The 20,468-nt window shown below is 34.2% G+C and overlaps 1 protein-coding gene across 1 annotated transcript in view; it reads right to left on the reverse strand.

The window, feature by feature from the left end:
- VPS13B (vacuolar protein sorting 13 homolog B) overlaps positions 1–20,468 on the reverse strand; it is a 714,607-nt gene that overhangs the window by 250,784 nt on the left and 443,355 nt on the right. The window contains exons 32-33 of the mRNA XM_090283521.1: positions 14,474–14,600; positions 10,554–10,697 (exon numbers count right to left, since the gene is read on the reverse strand). Coding sequence (XP_090139647.1) covers positions 10,554–10,697; positions 14,474–14,600 — 271 coding nt within the window. The remainder of the gene's footprint in view (positions 1–10,553; positions 10,698–14,473; positions 14,601–20,468) is intronic.

A 20,468-nucleotide genomic window follows, 5' to 3' on the forward strand; every position in this document is an offset into this window, starting at 1 on the left:
AAATGCAGAGGTAAACCAGCTCATTTATTATGTATTTATTCAGTAAGAATAATAATGAATTAGGTATAATCTATTTTCCTAGGACTTTCCTCCTTATATAAATCCTCTCAGGCCAATGCAGATTAAGCTCATTATAGGTTTTCTTCCTCTTCCTCCCTAAACCAGTGCTTCAGTTTCCAGGGGGTCTTCCCACCTAATCCATCTGTCACTACACCAAATGTGAATTTGGCCATGTCATATTCTTGTTTTAGATCCTGCAACAATACAATAAAAGGCAAATTTTAAATGGAACAATTATATTTATATTAATATATTATTTTCTGCTTAATTGTCCCTATGCACAACCATATCTATACCAGTTAGGTCACTGAAATACCTCTGAGAGCTCTTTTAACCAATTCAGTCTTGGTGGGGAGTGGGACCTGGCTTTGATACTTACTAGCTATGTAACCTTGGGCAAGTTATGGAACTTTTTTGAGACTCAGTTTCCGTATCTGTACATCCTGATTAAAGAAGTCCCCAACTCAAAGGGTTATTGTGAGGACTAAATAAGTTTAGCTCCATAAAACATTTAGACCATCTGGCACATAGTGAGCACTCAGTAAGTACTGGCTCAAATTATAGATTCTGAGTAAGCTACCTCAGTAACATTCTGACATTAATAGATATCACTATTGTCACTGAACTTTTGTGTCTTCCAAAGGTGCATTACTGAATGGGCCAATTTTTACAAAGAAAGGTAGAAAGTACCTATGGCACATTTGCTGAATACCAGAAATCTTAAATAGTCTTAAATAGAAGAAAGACTACTTGGTTCAGGCATCGGTGTTTATTTTATATACCTCTATACTCTGAGAGAAGATTTTTAGTCATTTGCTGCAGAAAACCTTTGATGAAGAGCCAAATTCCTAGGAATAAGCAATTTAAAAATGTGTGAAATCTTAGATGAGAATTATATAGGTTCCCATGGTTCTGATGTTAATATTTTTAAACAGTTGATTCTTTTAAATAATACATAACTGAAAGCCCAGAATTTGCTTATCAGATAGGAAACCAAGCAAACCCTGGAATCTCAGTTATTCTGGACAGCCAGGTCATTTACCGTTATTTTTAATAAGAAAAGATAATAAGAAATTCATTATAACCTATTTTCCTAGTGCTTTCCTCCTTACATACAATTTTTGTAGGTCATAAGGAATATGGTATTAAAACATAGCACTGAAAATTTGAGAAAAATATGTGATCAAAGAGCAGTTACTGATGAGAGAGTTCAAGGTCAAAGAGAAGACTTATAACTTAGCAAGGACAGAATGAACTATAAACACAGAAGAACAGTAACTTCACGGCTGATTTGGGGTGGGTTACAGACATGGGCCTACGCTCAGTGTTCCAGCTCCCATACTTCATTCCTTCCTGGATTCCTTGCTGGATTCACTATTTCTTCTGGAGCTAGGCTATTTTGAGTTCCCTTGCTCCGGTCCTACTGAAAGGTGGGGACCAAAAGGCAATGACGGCTGGTAATGTAACCAATGACCAATCAAATTGGATACATACACAATGCTGTAAGACAGAGAATGCTGAAAAGGTTATACAGAAATGGGCTGAAGATGTTGATACACCTTCACTAAGTAGACAATTTACAGAATAAATATGATGAAACTGGGTCCATTTGTAATGATCCAAAAAGTGGTTGACCGGTCAGTATTACCACCAGGAAAATAAAATGTTAGTGGCTCAGGCATTTACAAAGAGGCCCCACCACCACCACCAAAATAAAGTAAAGAGCTTCTATTGATTTAACTTTCCCCATAGATCTTTGAGTCATCTAATGCAACATTTAGGTTTGAAAATGTATCAACCAAGTTTGCTTCATGGGCTATTAGAGGATGGTCCAGATCGCTGTTTACAATTCTGCAAAGTGGTTCTGTGAAGGACAAGGCAATGGCGTCATTAATGAAATTACAGGCACTATAAAGCAGCACAACTGTGTTCACAATTTAGGAGAAAATCTCCACGTAACAACAGAGGGACAGTTGAATCAGCCGGGCGATACAGTTTGGGCAGGTCTTTCATGTAAAGGCATACTTGGACCTATTTTTTTCCCATACAACTGTTACATATGACCTGCATCTTAACATGCTGAGGGATGCAGTTTCACCACAATCACAGAGGCAGCATGAGAATGATGACGTCTTCTTTCAACAAATTGGAGCTTCTCCACACTATACTGTGACTGTGTGGGAGTTTCTTGATGAACAACTACCCAAGAGGCGGACAGGTCAAAGTGGACCAGTGGAACAGCCAAGAGGATAACCGGACCTCACCCCAGTGGACTTCTTTTGGGGTGTTGTAAAAGATAAAAGTCTTTTGTAAAAATCACATATGGTGGATGGTATGACTCTCTGCATAAGAGAAGCATGTCAAGAGATTGATGACAATAAAAAACACTGTGCCAAACTGTGCTTGAGTACAACAAAAAGACTCCAAGAATGAGTATAGAAAGAAGACTGGTAGTTGGGGCACTTACAATATTGTACCTAAATGCACTGTGTCATGTGATAATCTTTTGAGTTAATAAAGCTATTATAATTTTAAAAAAGAAAAAAAGAAATAAACATAGAAGGACAGATGAAGGAGGTCTGGTGAGAAAAGATGAGAAGGGATAGTAGTCTTGAAAGGACAGGAGCTGACTGAAGATGAAGACTGACCAGCCTGACTGCTACATTTTTTAAAATGTAATTTTATCATGCTTCTTCGACAGTAGGATACAGTGCTTTATGCAATTTGCAATTCTTTAGATAGTTATAGAGAAGTCAAATATAATAAATAATAGCAGAAAGTCTGGGGAAATAAAAACCTTTCTTTAGAAATTTGAAGGAACATGGACTCAGTACTGTGTATTTTATGATGGCTAAAGAAAATTCTTATAAATAAAATTTTCCTTAAAAACCTAATTTTTAGCTATCAAACACAGAGTGTAAGAACAGGTACCTAGCAAGCATGGAATAGGTTACCAAGTGAGTCATTACCAGAGACTGAAAGGAAAGGAGAGCTAAGGAAATGCCTAAAACCAAGTGGTTATATGGAGGAGGTGGAGGAGGAGGAGGAAGGAGAAAAAGCAAAGGAAGAAATGCTCAATTAGTGTTATAAATTGTTCTCACTCTTCTCCAGGATATGTAGTGTGTGCATCAAAGAACTCCCACCTTCAGATCCCCCAATGATGCGGTTCTATTCTTTGTCCCTAAAATATGGTTTCTATTTTGCTACAAAAGTTTTATTTACTTTAAAACATTGATTTGAAAATGAGCATGTGTTACTCCTTATATACACTACCTCTGTAAGTAGGCTTAATAAGATGATTACTTGGTATTCAGGAATAAGAGAGTAATTACTACAACCAAATGAACATAACTCATGGTAACCTTAGTCCTCTCACCCTTCTCTTTAGGCAATTTTAAAATTGCAGTTAAAAAAGAAAAAGAAAAAAAGGAATTGAAGGAAACAAGGAGTGATATTACATGTTACAGATATTTCAAATCCTAATTGAAATAATCTGATACCATTTTGAATATAACATATTCTATTATATTAAAACAGAGGAAAATGTAACTATGATATTTATGTTTCAAGACATACCTATTATCAATGTGTGAATTCACCTGAGAAGTTGAGCCTAAAATGGATCTACGCCTTGAAGCACACCTGATGAAGTCATTCTCTAGTTCAATTAATTTCAACTCCTCTCAACTGCCTATTTACTGAAAACATTGCAGCCTCACATTTAAAGCCCTCCACAATATGTACCCAACCAGTCTCCTTGAAATATACATTAAAGCATCAATTTCTTCCAATTCTTTGGAAGTGTATGTTATATACATTTTATCTTTTATACCCAATGAACAGAAATAGGAATACCTATGAATTAAGGAATCTGTTTAACTCATAGTACAAGCATTTATTCAGTGTTAAATTCTAAGCTGTGCTCAGCACTTTTCCTGGGTTTTATCATCTCCACCTTAAAATACTATAAAAGTGTCTTTATCAGTGAGGACTGAGTCTGGCCTTACGTAACAGAAGCATAACCATTTATGTTTATTTTCTTCATATAAATTAAAGTCCAGGGCTGATTGCCGAGGTTCCATGATATCACTCACATATTAGGATCATTTTATCTACCCACTTTGCTATTTTTAGTGTGTGGCTTTTATTCTCATGTTTGTAATCACATAGCCAGTCACTTCCATCGTCACTATTCCAATGAAGGAAAGGAAGAAGGTAAAGACTTCCCCAGAAACTGGTAGAACACTTCTTTTTATATCTCACTGACTAAAACTGTGTCAATGGAGTCAGATGATGTCAAATTTCTCTCTCCATCTTTCAGATTTGCTCCTCTTCTTAACACAGACAGGGTTTCTTCATGTGACAGGGTGAAGAAAAAGAGTGTGACATAGTCCAATAAAGGTCCAGTATGACAACATCTAAACTTAATGATCCCCAAGAAAGACAGTTTATTCTTTTCAGTGTCTTCATATGAAACACTTCCCTTGTCTGAGTAGTGTGCCCATATCTGAACCAATAACTGGGTCAAAAGGATGAGTACTATGATTGGACAGGCCTCTGTCTCATGTCTATCATATAATGGGAATTCCCCTTAAAACTACAATAGAATAGGAGAATATTGTTTAGCCAAAGGAAGGAGGGTGTTCTATTATCTAGTATTAGAAATAATGGGTGAAGACAGTATTTGTCCCTATAGCAGCACTGAATACTTTGCAAGCCAATGTTATTTCTGTCATATTATGTTGTACAGAACTTTAGGCTCTAATTGAGAATATGTTCAAAGCACTGAAGACAGCCGAAGTTGCTTTCTGAGGAATACTCTAACTTTAGCTACCAGGTAACGCTGAAGTCTCTGTGTCCAAGGCTGTTAGCTGTACCCCTATATTCTTTATCCCATCCTTCATAGTAAAATAATTTTTAGCAGGGCACATAACCATGTATTAGAAAGATTACCTTTCTCAGCCTCCCTTGCAGCTAGGTATGATCACATGAAAAGTAAATGTAACTGATATCTGCAACTAGTCATGTGTGTGTGTCTAACTAGTGTGTGTGTATATATATGTCTATGTATATATATACATATATATATATTCCAATTATTTATTATTATCTATCTTCCTTACTAAATATATGAAGAGTAGCATATGAAAGCAGAAACTTTATCTCTTTGGTTTAATGCTGTTTCCCTAGCATCCAAAATAGTGTCTGATGCATAGAAAGGGTTCAATATTTAGTGAGTAAATAAATAGGTTAATATTTCCTGCCTATTCAATTTCAACTTCTCCACAAAGTGAGATCTCTCACCACTTCAACCTAAAGTATTCTCTTCCAATTCTCAATAGTTCATATAGCACTAATTTTCCAGAGAGTATATTTATCACTCTTCATTTACTGCTCTGAGTTGTTAATAATAAATTCATGTATATATGTTTTATTTCTCAACCAGATTATAAAATGCTAGAGGGAAAGGGCCACAGTGTACTTATTTTCATACTTCTCTCAGTCTGTAGTCAGTGTATCTGCCCCTCAGTGAAAATGACCAGGACTAGGACAGACAGTTTAATTGTGCCTTAAGAAACCTAAATGTATTCACTGAATTTTTAGTCAAGAAATCTATATGGGATAAACATTAGCATGGCCAAAAAATTAAATTTTTTATTATGCTCTCAATGTTTAGTATCTACCTTGAGGCAACTATGGCATGCTTTTCTTGATTAGCTTGTTTATCAGGAGAGGATAAGCAGTATAATACTTAATATCCTTTTCAGGTCTAGATTTTAAGATATTAAGGTATTTAGTCACAGACCTTCTAGTCCATTTAAGGCTCTGCCTGAATCTATATTTTTACTGGAGCCTGTGTTTATTGCCTGGGTAAAAGTAGTTAATCCAGGGGAAAGATTAAAGGGAAAGAAATAGTATAGCAACACCTGACATTAAGTTGCCATGTCTATGTACATCACTCAAAATTCCCAATTCCTTCTCTATATACAGAAATGTGTAACCAGTGATGTGGCCCTTCCCATTCATGCCTACCTTAAGATAGAAAGCATTGAGACAGACCACAATATCAGCATCCTCACCCATACCTGCTTTCAAACCCCACCTATACTCACATGAGTTCATGGTATATAGTTTACGTCTATTTCACTCATCTTGTCTGAAGTTCTCCTCCAAAAGCCATCTGCTACTATACCACCAGTCATAGTCCCTTCTCTTCCTCTTAATTCTGAGGTTCCTGGTTCTAATTATTTCTAGAAACTTAGATAGGTCAAGTGTGCAATAAAAGAACTTTTTACCATTAACTTAAAAAAAAAAAAAAAGACTTCCTATTCCTCAAATAAAGCACGACTCCAAAGCAGGTTATTTCAATCTAAAATAGTAATAACAACACCAAATAAACAATGTCCACCACCACTCCATAAGGCATATGCTAAATCACAGTTCCTAGCAAAAAAAGTCCAACATGCTATATTCTATTTTACAGCAAACTATCAGGATACCCAAATAAATTCTACTAGGCACATATAATAAAGCCTATTACAATATTTTTATATTAATATACTGTTCCTGTATAGATACTCAAATAGTTAATATTTTAAAATAGTAGGATAAAGTATTGACAATTATACTAAGTTATATTCATAGAAAAAAATCTTACTTGCATGTTACCCTATAATTTTTCTATTTGCATTAACCTAAAAAAAATAAAATTCTGTCATCTAGTTGTTTGTGTCAAGTGTGCAGCAGAGCTGGAGAACTGCCAGTGCAGAACAGAGAAGGCAGAAAGAAAACTATGAAAATGATTCCAAGGGGAAAAACAGATGTGACATTATAAGTTTCAAAGTGTAAAAAGTTAAATTTCCCGGCATTATGTAGAATCACTGGTGGGAGTTGGGGTAGGGTGGAGAGAAAGAGAGAAGTAGAAATTTAAAAACAAAACTGAGCAAACAAATGTGGCAACTGTTAACTTCAGGAAAAACAGGAGTATAAAGACAAGAAATGTAATCACATATTACTTTATTAAGCAATGAACAATGTTTTCATTGTTTTTATAATGAAAACAATTCATATTGATTCAAAAAATATGATAAGAATATTGAGAAATGAAAGAGTTGAAGGAGAAGTGTAAAAGAGATGGAATCCTCATTTACAATAAATAGCAAGTGAATGGGGTAATGTTAAAATCAGTAAATCAAGAGATAGTAGTCTTTTCATTGTATTCAGAAATACGAAGATAAATAGCTTATAGGGTTAAAAGTGGCTATGCAGGATGAGGTGAGGGTATCAGGGGACTTACACTATTCTGATATATTTAGTTTAGCAGTTTTTGCTTAAAATTCATGTATTACTTTGATAAAAATAACATTACTTTATAAAAATAAACTAACCACTTCAAGTCAACAGGCTAATTTTAGTATCTTATCTATACAGTTTATAATTTTACAGACTTCAGATAGATTGCTCAGCTTTCATCCTTTCAGTTTAAATCACCCTAATACTTTAAAATTCTACACGTTATCTTTCTTTATGGTGTATTTTTGGTGACTGCAACTAAAATAAAATAATATAAAGGTGGGATTTCTTGTTTGTTTTCTCTTTAAACAGTTCCTTATAATATTCTGCATATTGATAGAAATCTTACAATAATTTTTAGTTTTCTTTTCTTATCATAAAAATGGCCTGTATTTTTACTCCATATATAGATTTTCACAAATTAAAATCTTTAATTCTTTGTTTATTCACATTCTTTTCAAATGTTTCCTGACATTTATTGGTCCATGTAACCAAATTACTCCCCTTGTTTATTCTTATTGCATAAATTTATGATTATATGATTAATGACAACTTTTATATAACTGAGCCTTTATGGGACTAAGACCATTTTGTAAGAAGGTAAAGCATTTTAGAAAGAGTAAGCCAACTGTCAATCACCCCAGCCTCACCCCACCAGAGTACATTTTTTCAGAGCAAAAATATTGGAGAAGTTTTGATCAATTTTGGTGGCAATTTGCCTAACCATCACCTGGTCATTTATTACATAAAGTACTTCCTCTTTTAGCTATGCACTTGAAAATTTCACAATGAGTTCATTGTTCATAGAATTAAACTTAGTATTAAAATTGGTTCTAGCAATAATCCTCAGATTGTTCCCTTGTTTTTACTTCTATTTCCAAAAGTTTGTCCATCTTTCTTCCCCTTTGTTTAAAGTTTGGATACATTTCCACCACTAACAAAAATCCCCCTATCACATTCTTGAATAATTTTAAAATTAATCTTCCAAATAAAACCTTGTCAAAGATTGTCTAAAAGTATTAAAACCATCCATCAGTTGGTGGGCTAGGAACAGAGATGACATTTACCCGTCTATAATTCACAGGGTTTTTTCTAGAGTCCTGATTAATGGGATTTCCATTATTAATCAAACATTTTTATGAAATAGTGGTTGTTCATAATGTCATGATACACATTTTTAATGAATACATACCCCTTCCCCCACTTCCCCAATAACTTGGCCATATTCAATTTTGCTGTTTTTAATTCTCAAAAAAAACTTTTGAAAATTACAGTAGTGTGGTTGTTTTAAAGGTCACTAGCTCTTTCAAAATATCTTGTGATGTTATAAGCAGTGTATTCTATGAAGCTAAAGTGTCTATGTTCTTTGACCATCAGATGTAAGTTGTGCTCATCATTTATGACTAGAAAAATATTTTTCTATTTCACTGAAGGACTTTAATATTAAAATTTTCACAGACAGTTGCCCTCCCTCATTAGAGCCTATACTTCTTCTCCTTTTAAAACTGTGGTAAAATGCACATAAAATAAAATTTATAATCTTAACCACTTTTTAGTGTATAGTCTGTAATGTATTTCAGTATATTGTCTGTACTTTTAACATTATCTCCCAGAAAGAACAAAGGGCCACAGACACATTTTTAAAACAGCAAAAACAATACCTAGTTCATTTATGGAACTGTGAGGGATGACTCAGCGTTCAGGTAAGAGCTGTAAGCACTGTGAGTGTCCCTTTACTGAAATTAGATCCAACTAATAGGTATTAGAAGTAGATAGGTAAATAGTTAAGAATCAATGTGTTAAGTTATGTAAATTCCTAAAAAGCATCAGAAATCTATGAGGTAGATTTCGCTGTTGTGAGACATCCATAAAATTGGCACAAATAATATAGGAATGTAAAATACTGCTTCCCACCCAGCTTGCTTCAAGGACTTCATTGAAAATGCCAGGGGGAAATATTTTTCCCTTTGCTTATTTTCATGTCATATAATTATATTTTTATGGATCACCTAACATATATTGAAAAAAGGTCAATATTTTGGAAAATATATATAGCTGTACAGGCCTTTCAAAAAATACTAAACAAACAGAAATCACATGTGGTAAAAAATGATCTAGTTAGAGTCACCATTTATGAAAGTTAAAAGCTTTACCATTAAAAATTACTTTTAAATAAAGAAGATTGAGAGACTACTGTAACAGTGATAGTATATGAACTGTGGCAAAACAGAAAGAGCACAGACTTGAAAGACCTAAATTCAACAATAAGATCTACCATTTAGTGCCATGTGTGTGATCCCAGGCAGGTTACTCACTGTCTCTGAGCCCCAAGATCGAATCTATAAAATGGTGAAAGTGCCCATCTCGGCCTCACAGGTTGGTTGTGATAACATGCTTCAAGACAGACCAGTTAACTTACATGGAAATACCTGGCATGCTGCCTAGCATCAAGTGGCTCTCAGTGAATACCTCTTCCTTCCCTTCCTTCTGAATAAATAAAACTTAGAGCCTTCTTCATAACTCATGACAAAAATAATGTCTTTTTCATAGATAAACAGTTTCTTCACTTGAGGTTTCATAGGAGATTTACTCTAAGCACAGATACGATCATAGAAGTATGGAAACAAAAGCAAAGAAAACATATCTTGAGAAGCATCTAACAAGCAGCTTTGTTTCACGGTGACGTGGTTTGTGGTTAAAACGCAGGCTTCCAATGAACACCAGATCAGAATTAAAATTCTAGGCAGTCATTCAACTTTTATGATTGTGTCCATTCTTCACTGAGCATGTGAAACAAATGCTTTAGAAGTTATTTATTTGAAGATATTCCCATAGTACTCCTACAAAGTTCCCTTCCAAAATAGGCCCTATCCTTTTAATGTACCGAGTAAGTAAAAACTATACCAGGTTTCTTGCACTGTACTTTAAAAATTGCAACAGGGTAATAAAATCATGTTTTTAACAGAGGCTTTTCTGAGGCAAGGCCACAGCAATTTTGCAAAGATGCATGATAAATTAAAGGAAAGAAGACCAAACAAATTTCAAAAGTAAAGAATACCAATCCAAAATGATTTATGACCACATTTTGAATAAAATTAAGTATAGAATAATTAGCAGAAAGCATTTAACTTAGCTTTCCTATTATGAATGTAAAGTTGGCACAAATGCAGTATGTCTAATCAAAATCAGGTAATAGTTACCTCTGTGGCCTTGCTTGATGGTTCCAGTCCAGTCATATTTGCTACTATTAACTGATGTAAGAGTTGAACTTGAGCCACACTTAGGAAGAAATCCAGGTTTGTGGTTATATTCACTTCCAAGGAATGGCCACACACTAAAACCTCCTGAAAGGGGGAAAAAAAAGTTGAATCCAGATAAAGAAACATGATAGCCATTAGATGATAATTTATCATTCCTACTTATTTGACCTTTATTACGTTGATGAATTCTTCTGGGACTTGAGTTCATTTGTTAATGAGAATCACAGAAATGGTGAGCACAGCCACTTGACACAGTTTAATGGATTAATTGAATAAACATTTATGAAGGTCTGCTGTGCGTCAGGCTGTGTGCTAGTTATAGGACAACAAAAGTTAACAATAAGAATTTTTCACCATTTCATATACATTTGGCTTTTTCATATCTCAAACTACTATCATTGCTTTAATAAGTAATGATATAATTCTTCAGCACAGTCTTGTTCATTTATTCAAACCAACAAATATTTACTGAGCATCTCCTAATTACCATGCACTATAGTGGAGTGCTAGGAATACCACAAAGAACTAGTCTGGCCTTGAAGGGCAACCTGCTCATGAGTAGGTTACAATCTGGTGGAGCAGACAGATGTAAACGGGGAATTGTAGGCACGCAATTACAATCACAAGTGGTACGGTCTGAGTACTCTCTAAAGGATACATTCCAAATGATTTATAACAAAATAGAGTGCTGAAGCCAAAAATAGCTAGACTAATTAATTTAACTTCTTCAAACTGCAAAAATCTTGGCAGCATTAGGTAGATGTCCACTACTTAACTGGTGCTGTTCTGCATAACTGAGTTACTTGAACATTCATTGCTGGAAAACCATTCAGAGAAGGAGAACAGAAATGAAAATCAATCCAGAAGCTTCACTTAACAAACAGAAGTCCTGCCTCTTGTCATGAAGTGTATGTGGACAATGTTCAAACGCTTGGAAACATACAACAAACCTCCTCCATATTAGTGACATTCAACGGAATGGGTTTAAGGAGATTTATGACCGGTTCAAATACAAACTAAACAGCTTAGAACAGGTTTTAATAAAGTCATAAACAAAAGCATGTTGAAAATGATATTTTTTTGTTTTTGTGTTTAAAAAATTCTCCCAAGTTCCCTGTGTTTACTCATTATAGTTAGAACGATTATTTTATTCCTCCAAGTAATGATGAAAGGAAATATATTCATGTATTTTAAACCAACTGTGTTACTAAGTAACTGTAAGGTATTAGTGGATTCAATTTTTACGTAACTCTGTGAATAACCTTATTTTCCCTATAGGGCTATTATAAACATCAAATAAGATAATATACACATATATTGCTTTTAAAAAACTTCGGGAAGGGATGTAAAGTTTATAGTAGCTTGGATTACATTTAATTTGTACATAATTTTTCTTAACTTTTAATAAAACTGCCTATAACTGATCAAAAAGTTTATAAAGTTTTTAGTATAACAAATTTCTGTGAAGGACATTGTTTTCTATTTTTTTATTATTGTTTCCATTCAATATTATTTTGTATTACTTTCATGCATATAGCACAGTGGTCAGATAATTTTACAGTTCACAAAGTGCCATCCCTGATATTTCCAGTACCCACTGGGAACAATATAGTTATTATAATATTATTGACTGTATTCCCTATGCTGTGCTTTGTATCTCCAAGACTATTTTGTAACTACTGACTTATACTTCCTAATCTCTTTACCCTTTCACCCAGTCCTTTAATATCCCTCCCCTCTGGCAACTATCAGTCTGTTCTCTGTATAGGAGTATACAAGTCTGTTTCAGTTTTGTTTCTTCGTTTATTTTGTCCTTTAAATTCGATATATAAGTGAAATCACATGGTATTTGTATTTCTCTAATTGACTTATTTCACTTAGCATAATATCCTCTAGGTCCATTCATGTTGTCACAAATGATAAGATTTCAGTCTTTTTTATGGCTGAGTAATATTCCATTGTATATGTGTACCACAGCTGTGTTATCCGCTCATCTGTTGATGGGCACCTGGATTACTTTCACATCTTGACTATTGTAAATAATACTGAAATGAACATAGGGGTGCATATATTCTTTTGAATTACTGTTTTGGGTTTCATTGAATATATACCCAGAAGTGGCTAACTGGGGCCTATGGCACTCCATTTTTAACCTTTTGAGGAAACTCCATATTGCTTTTCACAGTGGTTGCACCAGTCTGTATTCCCACCAACAGTGCACAGCCTCCACTAGCACTTGTTTATTGATTTACTAATGATAGCCATTCCGAGAAGCGGTATCTCATTTCACTGATGATTAGTGACATTGAGCATCTTTTCACGTATCTACTGGCCATCTGTACGTCCTCTTTGGAAGTGTCTATTAAGGTCTTCTGCCCATTTTCTAAATGAAAATTTTTGTATGTGTGTTGAGTTGTATTTTTTAATATATTTTAGATATTAACCCCTTATCAATGTATCATTGGTGAATATATTCTTCCATTAAGTAGATTCTTTCTTTTTTTTGTTGATGGATTCCTTTGTTATGCAAAGAATTTTTAGTTTGATTAAGTCCTATTTGTTTTTTCTTTTGTTTCCCTTGCCCAAGAAGATATATCAAAAGAAAATATTGCTAACAGAAATGTCAGAATTTACTCCCTATGTTTTCTTTTGAGAGCTTAATGGTTTTGGGTCTTACATTTAATTATTTAATCAATTTTGAGTTTATTCTTGTATATAGTGTAAGGAGGTGGTCTCATTTCATAGTTTTGCATGTATCTGTTCAATTTTCCCAAGCCAGTTATTTAATAGTCTGGTTTTACCTAATTGTATGTTCCTGCCTCCTTTGTCATATATTAATTGCCTATATAAGCATGAGTTTATTTCTGGGCCCTCTATTTTGTTTTGTTGATCTATAAGTCTGTTTTTATGCTAGTTACATGGTGTTTTGATTACTTCAGTCTTATAATATAGTGTGGTATCAGCTAGCATGATTCTTCCAAATATTTTCTTCTTTCTCAAGATTGCAGTGGCTATCAGGGTCTTTTGTGGATCCAAATAATTTTGGATTATTTGTTCTAGTTTCGTAAAATATGCCATTGGTATTTTGATAGGAATTGCATTGAATCTATAGATGCTTTGGGTAGCATAGACAATTTAATGATGTTAATTCTTCATATCCAAGAGAATGGTATATGATTCCATTTAGTTATATCTTCTTCAATTTCTTATGAAGAGCCTTTTAAAGTTATGATGAATCACATTATTATTACATTTCTATTCTAGGCATGGGGGTACTGATACATAGTGATCAGACTTGAAACATGGATCCACCAGTAATTGCCTAATAAATAACATGGGTCACGTAACTTGCTCTCAGTTTCCTCATCCATCAAATATGGACATTAATAATCTTTATCTCATAAGGATTTTGTGAAGACTAAATAAGGTAATGCAAGTAGAACTCTCTAAGTAAGGGAATCCATGTGAGAACTTAAAAGTTATCTGTCAGCATTATTGTTGCTTTCATCAGAAAGAGGTTGTACAGGTTGTGTATTGTCTGGAGCCAGACCAGTTGGGTTTATACCATGCTTGGCTACTTGAACAAGTTATTTGTGTTAGGCTTTTTATATTTCAGGTTTTCCATCTATAAAATAAGGATGGTAGGAGAAGCTAATAGAATTATCATGAGGATTGAATGAGTTATTACATAAAAAAGTAACTGAATAGTACTAGAAAGTGCTCAATAACAGCTATAACATTAACTTACTAACAAGCTAATTTGATAATCTGTGCAATGAAACTATGAAGACCCCTAACATACAAAGAAGAGTTGCTCCATTATTTAGACTAAATAAATGATACCTAAACTAAGTTCTAACCTCAGTATGCATATTTTCTGGAGACATTATTTTGGTGAAAATGATGGCAGGTGCTCCAGTTATTCGAACAGAAAAATCTGTTAAAATGGGAGTCATAATTGCTCTTCTTTCTTGATGTCGCCGTATGCTAAAAAATAAAGTACATAATTGTTAGCCATTTCATTTTTTTTAAAGAAAAAGTTTCATTAAATTTTGACAAGTCTTTGTACTACAACATGTATGACAAAAATCACATTATTTTGGGAGTGCCTATTTATGTATTTTATAGTCATAGTTCTGTAACTTCAGTACTTAACTTCAGATTTATAACAATTTCAAAAAGAATCAGAGAAATTCAGATGTAATTAATCATTTTATATTAGATGCGTCTGAGCACCTTTCAAAAATTACTTTTGTTTTTAATTCCTTTTGTTTTTACAAATAGCTTATATTTCTTGTCAATAATAATCTTATTGTGTTGCGATAAATTTTAATTTCCTTTTTAAAATATTTCTGACCTTCAAGTTGACAACTGCCAATCTTACCACTCTCACTCGGTTCACAAGCATATCCTCTTAATCTCTGACCTTTTTTTTTTAAGTTCTAAGAAGCATCTGAGTACATTATTACTGCCTTGACAATTTGTAAAATGGCTTTTCTGACTTCAATACTAAATGCTGCTTCACAGCAACCCTATATATAAAGTAAGGAGCGTTATTGGCCCCGTATTACCTTTAAGAAAAGGTGGTTCAGGGATTTTAGGCTAAGGCTACCCAAGGGGAATAAAGATTCCACAATTGGGCATTGGAGGCAAGTTGACACCAGAGCAGTACTTGGCCTCTATTTTAATTTTTCTTTATATATTCTCACTTCTGAGAAGTTTTATACATTCTCACTTTCGAGCAGTTATTCAGCATATTTCTACTCCACATTAGAAATTGCTAATAATTTCAAAGGAAGTATTGCATACATGGTGGAAGATAAATTGAAAAACACTGTTGAGAAACCAAAGCATGTGCTAGTATAGCTCTTCAGGTCTACTATTCATATTCTTAGTTTTCATTTTATGAAATAATACGATATTGGTGTAATAATATATTTTAAAAATCATCAATATTTTAGGTTCAAATATTTTCAAGATGAATTCTAAAGAAAAAAGTAACAATGAAAAATAACTACAACAGGAATTAAATTCTTCCAACATTTTACTAAGCAATAGTCTAGGCCTTAAAATAACATGAGAGAAAAGCAAAACTCCAAGTATTACCTGACATTGTTAATGACTTCAAGGACCTCACCACTCTCAGTAAATGAAGGGAATAGATTTTTAATGGCCATATTGAGACCACAGGCTAATTCTTACATCCCTGACAGGCAAGGATTTTGAAATGAGCTTCCTATCTATATCTGGGGCCTTTACAGGGCCAGAAAAATATCTGACATCAGAAACAGGGAAGAACAAGGAAGTCTGCCTCTCTAGCAAGAGAGCTTGTTTTAAAAAAAACAAAAAACAGAGATATCCCTGGAAAATTTTTTCAAAAATGAACAATCCTTCATGTATATTTCATATCTCTAATTTATATTACTGTGTTGGTCCAAACACACCCATTTTGAGTTATTTATATAAAAGTGGCAACACACCTTTGATAACCCTGAAGGCATCTATCAGAAATGGATGCAAAACCTATTAAGAAAACATTCCATCAACATGATAGAAAGGATTCTCAGGGACAAAGACTACTGAAGATAAGCCCTTAATCACAGATTATTTTATATATACAGCAAAAAAAAAAAAAGAAGAAAGAAAAAGAAAAAGAAATTCTTTATTAGCAAGAGATGTCAATTGCACTATGAGATTCATTATTGAGAACTTCTGATAATAAAAGTACTACATATGGACAATAAAATAAATTTGTTTAAAACTATTTAAACACCAGCAAGATGAAAAGAGAACCAACCATATGGAAAAACATATTTGCCAATGATACCTCATACAAGGGACTGATCTCCAAAATATATAAAGGACTTATATGACTCAACATCAAGAAGACAGACAACCCAATTAAAAAATGGGCTAAGGACCTGAACAAACAATTCTCCAAAGAGGATGTACAGAGGGTCCATAGGCATATGAAAGAATGCTCAACATCACTAGCCATCAGAGAGATGCAAATAAAAACCACAATAAGATACCATTTCACACCAGACAGAATGGCCATCATCAACAAATCAACAAACAAGTGCTGGTGACGATGAGGAGAAACGGGAACCTTATTGCACTGTTGGTGGGAATGCAGACTGGTGCAGCCACTGTGGCAAACAGTATGGAATTTCCTCAAGAAACTAAAAATGGAACTGCCTTTTGAACCAGCAATTCCATTGCTAGGATTATACTCAAAGAATCTTGAAACACCAATTCAAAAGAACCTATGCACCCCTGTGTTCACAGCAGCACTGTTTACAATAGCCAAGTGCTGGAAACAGCCTAAGTGCCCATCTGTAGATGAGTGGATCAAAAAACTGTGGTACATTTACACAATGGAATACTGTGCAGCAGAAAGAAAGAAGGAACTCCTGCCATTTGCGACAAGATGGATGGAACTAGAGAGAATTATGCTTAGTGAAATAAGCCAGGCAAAGAAAGACAAATACCATATGATATCACCTAATACAGGAGACTAATGAACAACACAAACAAATGAGCAAAATTGAACCAGAGGCATGTAAACAAGGAGCAGCCTAACAATTACCAGTGGGAAGTGGGAGAGAAAGAGAAATGGAGTAAGTAGGGAAATGGTCTAGTCAAGGAACCAGTACAAATGACTCATGGACATGGACAACGGGGTGGGGATTGACTGTGGGAGAAGGGGTGGGCAGGGTGGGAAGGAAGCAATGGGGGAAAAAGTGGGACAACTGTAATAGAAAAACAATTTTAAAAACCCTATTTAGAGGACATATAGAATAGAATAAAAACATAAATTAAAAAACAAAGTACTATAAAAAAAAAGAAAATAGATTTGAAAATCAACTAAATAGATCTTCCAGAAATGAAAAAATTATTAAGATTAAATATATAATAGATGGATAAATAGTAATTTTATTTGCTTAAGAATATTTAGTGAACTAAAATTTAAATTTGAGAAAACTCCAGGAATTTAATAAAGTACATTTTAAAATGGAAAGTTTAAAATAAAAGTTAAAAGAGACAAGTCTGACATATTTAATTGCCATTCCAAAATGAGAAAAAAGAAAGAAAAAGGGATGATATTAAAGAGATAATTGCTGAGGATTCTTCAGAACCGATGAAATATAAGAATACACAGATTCAAGAAACACAGTGATTCCTGGTTCAGAGAAATATAATAAAACCCAGAATTAGACACATCTTGCTGAAAGAGATAATCACTTATAATAAAAAAAATATATTAAAATAAGCTAGAGAAAACAGTTTATAGCATACAAAGGCACAGGGGGTCAGAAAAGTTGCAGAAGAAATATTTATCTGATATACTTTAATATAACAATGATTTAATATATCTCTTCATTGTCCATAGAAACAAAGCCGACAGAAACTTATAATACCCTCTTTGAGGATAAAAAAAAAAAAAAGACCATAATAAGGTGCCAATCAAAAAACAGGAAAGTAATCATATGTGTTGACACATACTTGTAGATTGCAAGTAAGATACAGCATGGTTCTCTGAAATTGTTACTAAGCAAGAAGGCATAATTATATGCCACACACACTTATAAAAATACAGGTTTAGGAAGGCTGTGGTCATTTTTCTTGGGCTCAGCATAATTATGCTAAGGTTCTTCTGCCCACCTTCCATAAATTTTGGTATGACTTTGTAAGTAATATTAAAGCAGTTTAAGAACCATACTTCAAAAATCACATAACATAAAAGACTAGAAAAAATGTACAAAGATTTCCAAAATATTCCAACAAAAGAAAATAAAATATGCCAAATTGTCTATGTGTATACAGAACAGCTCTTATACAACATGAAGATTGTTGTAGAAAGCCCAAACAAAAAATTCCTCTCCCCAAATCAAAATAATGAACCAAAACTATGGTTAATATATTTGTGATGGATATCGTAAGTGCTACATTTATTATAGCCTCTAAAGAGAGTCTTACGAGCATGTCTATATTGAAATATCCACTTAATTCAATTTTACTAAGATGTTCAATGAACAATAGCTCTGGTTATAGTTTCCAGTTGTTTATATATGTAGTCTGGAACTCTTGCATCTAATTCTACTTGATAGCTCTTTTTTTTCCAAGGAAAAACTTCAAAAGAAAGGAAACACCAAGGGACTGCTGAAAGTTTCTCAGAGAAAAGGACATTAAGCCTCAGGCATTGAGGATATATGAGTTCTGTCCAGAGAAAGTCCAGCCATTGTTAATATAATGAGAACAGTTTGCATGACATCTGTGTAACCTGGCAGCCAAGGAGAGTGGACTGGAACGCACATTTGTGAAAAATTACATCTTCACTGTAGTAGTCAGTGGGGTGGTAGGGATCGTTGAGTGATCATGTGTACTGTGTGGGTGAGCATGTGTACCGTGTAGCCATCACACCTCAAATGACTGAGCGAGTAGAACAACGAATCTGCACTCAGTTTTTGCACTAAGCTTGAAGATTCCTCCACAGAAACTATTTGGATGAGCCAGAAGGCCACAGCTATCGGCAATTGGTGATTGGAAGCTTCATGACAACAATGTGCCTGCTCGTGCATCACGTCTAGTGCAGAGTTCTTTGGCAAAACATCAAATCACCCAGGTAGCTCAGCCCCTCTACAGCCCAGATTTGGCACCCTGAAACTTTGGTCTTTTCCCAAAACTAACATCACCTTTGAAAGGAAAGAGATTTCAGATGGTGGATGAGATTCAGAAAAATACAACGAGGCACCTAATGGTGATTAGGAAAACTGTGAGAGGTCCCAAGGAGCCTACTTTGAAGGGGACTGAGGTGTCATTGTCTTATGTACAATGTTTCATGTATCTTCTTCAATAAGTGTCTCTATTATTCATAGTACATGGCTGGATACTTCATGGGCAGACCTCATCGTAAACAGGAATTCACCAAAAGACACATGGTCACATGACTTCTTTCATTTTTACAGTGTCTTAACATGTGCTCACAAAATTATATAGAATAATGTGTAAAAGTTATGTCTTGTACATATATTTTCAAGTAAATTCTGATATCTTATTTACTATAAAGTAAGTTTTGATATATCTTCTCTAAAAGACAAAATGCTGAAGAAGGGAAACCTGGCTATTTTGGGCTTTGGTCAGTTGGGTTTGAGTCAATCAGGGCATGTATATGTGTGTACACACACACATAGACAATTATAATGTTAGAAGCTGTAATAAAACTACAATAACTGAAGATATAGAAGGTTTTAAAAATTTGATATACTATTATGATTATACTTAAATATTTTCTGACTTTTTTGAGTACTTACTCCCTGTCAGTAACTATGCTAAGATACAAAGAAGAATAAGACAGGGCAAGACACATCTTTGTCCTTCTATCTCTATCCCACCTTTTCAGGTTGCCAACGACACCCTCAGACAATAATACAAGGAAGAAAACATTTGCGTGCTGCTAAAAAGGAAACATAGATTGTTTCTTCCTGCTGCCTCAGGATCCATTTCCTTTCATATCCAGTTCCCAGGTATTTTAAGCAGGAGGAGAAATCACATTCTCTCATGTAAGCCATGCCATGATTGTTTAAGAGAATTATCATAAAATTACACAACTCAAGAAGCCATCTGTCACCATGCAAAGTTATCACACTATTATAGACTTAGTGTATTGATTGCATCATAAAAAAAAATATATAAATGTCAAGTCATGTGTTGTACACTTGAAACGCATTATATACCAAATCGTCGTCGGCAGCCGTCCGTCTCGAGAGACGATGGTGTAGCTTCTCAAGAGTCTATCTGCACCGCCGAGAATGGCTGTGCAGTCCGACTCGGGAGTGACATGGTATCTGTCTC

This window comes from Furipterus horrens, unplaced genomic scaffold (genome assembly GCF_987537825.1).
Source record: "Furipterus horrens unplaced genomic scaffold, mFurHor1.1.pri manual_scaffold_7, whole genome shotgun sequence".
NCBI classification, from domain to species: domain Eukaryota; kingdom Metazoa; phylum Chordata; class Mammalia; order Chiroptera; family Furipteridae; genus Furipterus; species Furipterus horrens.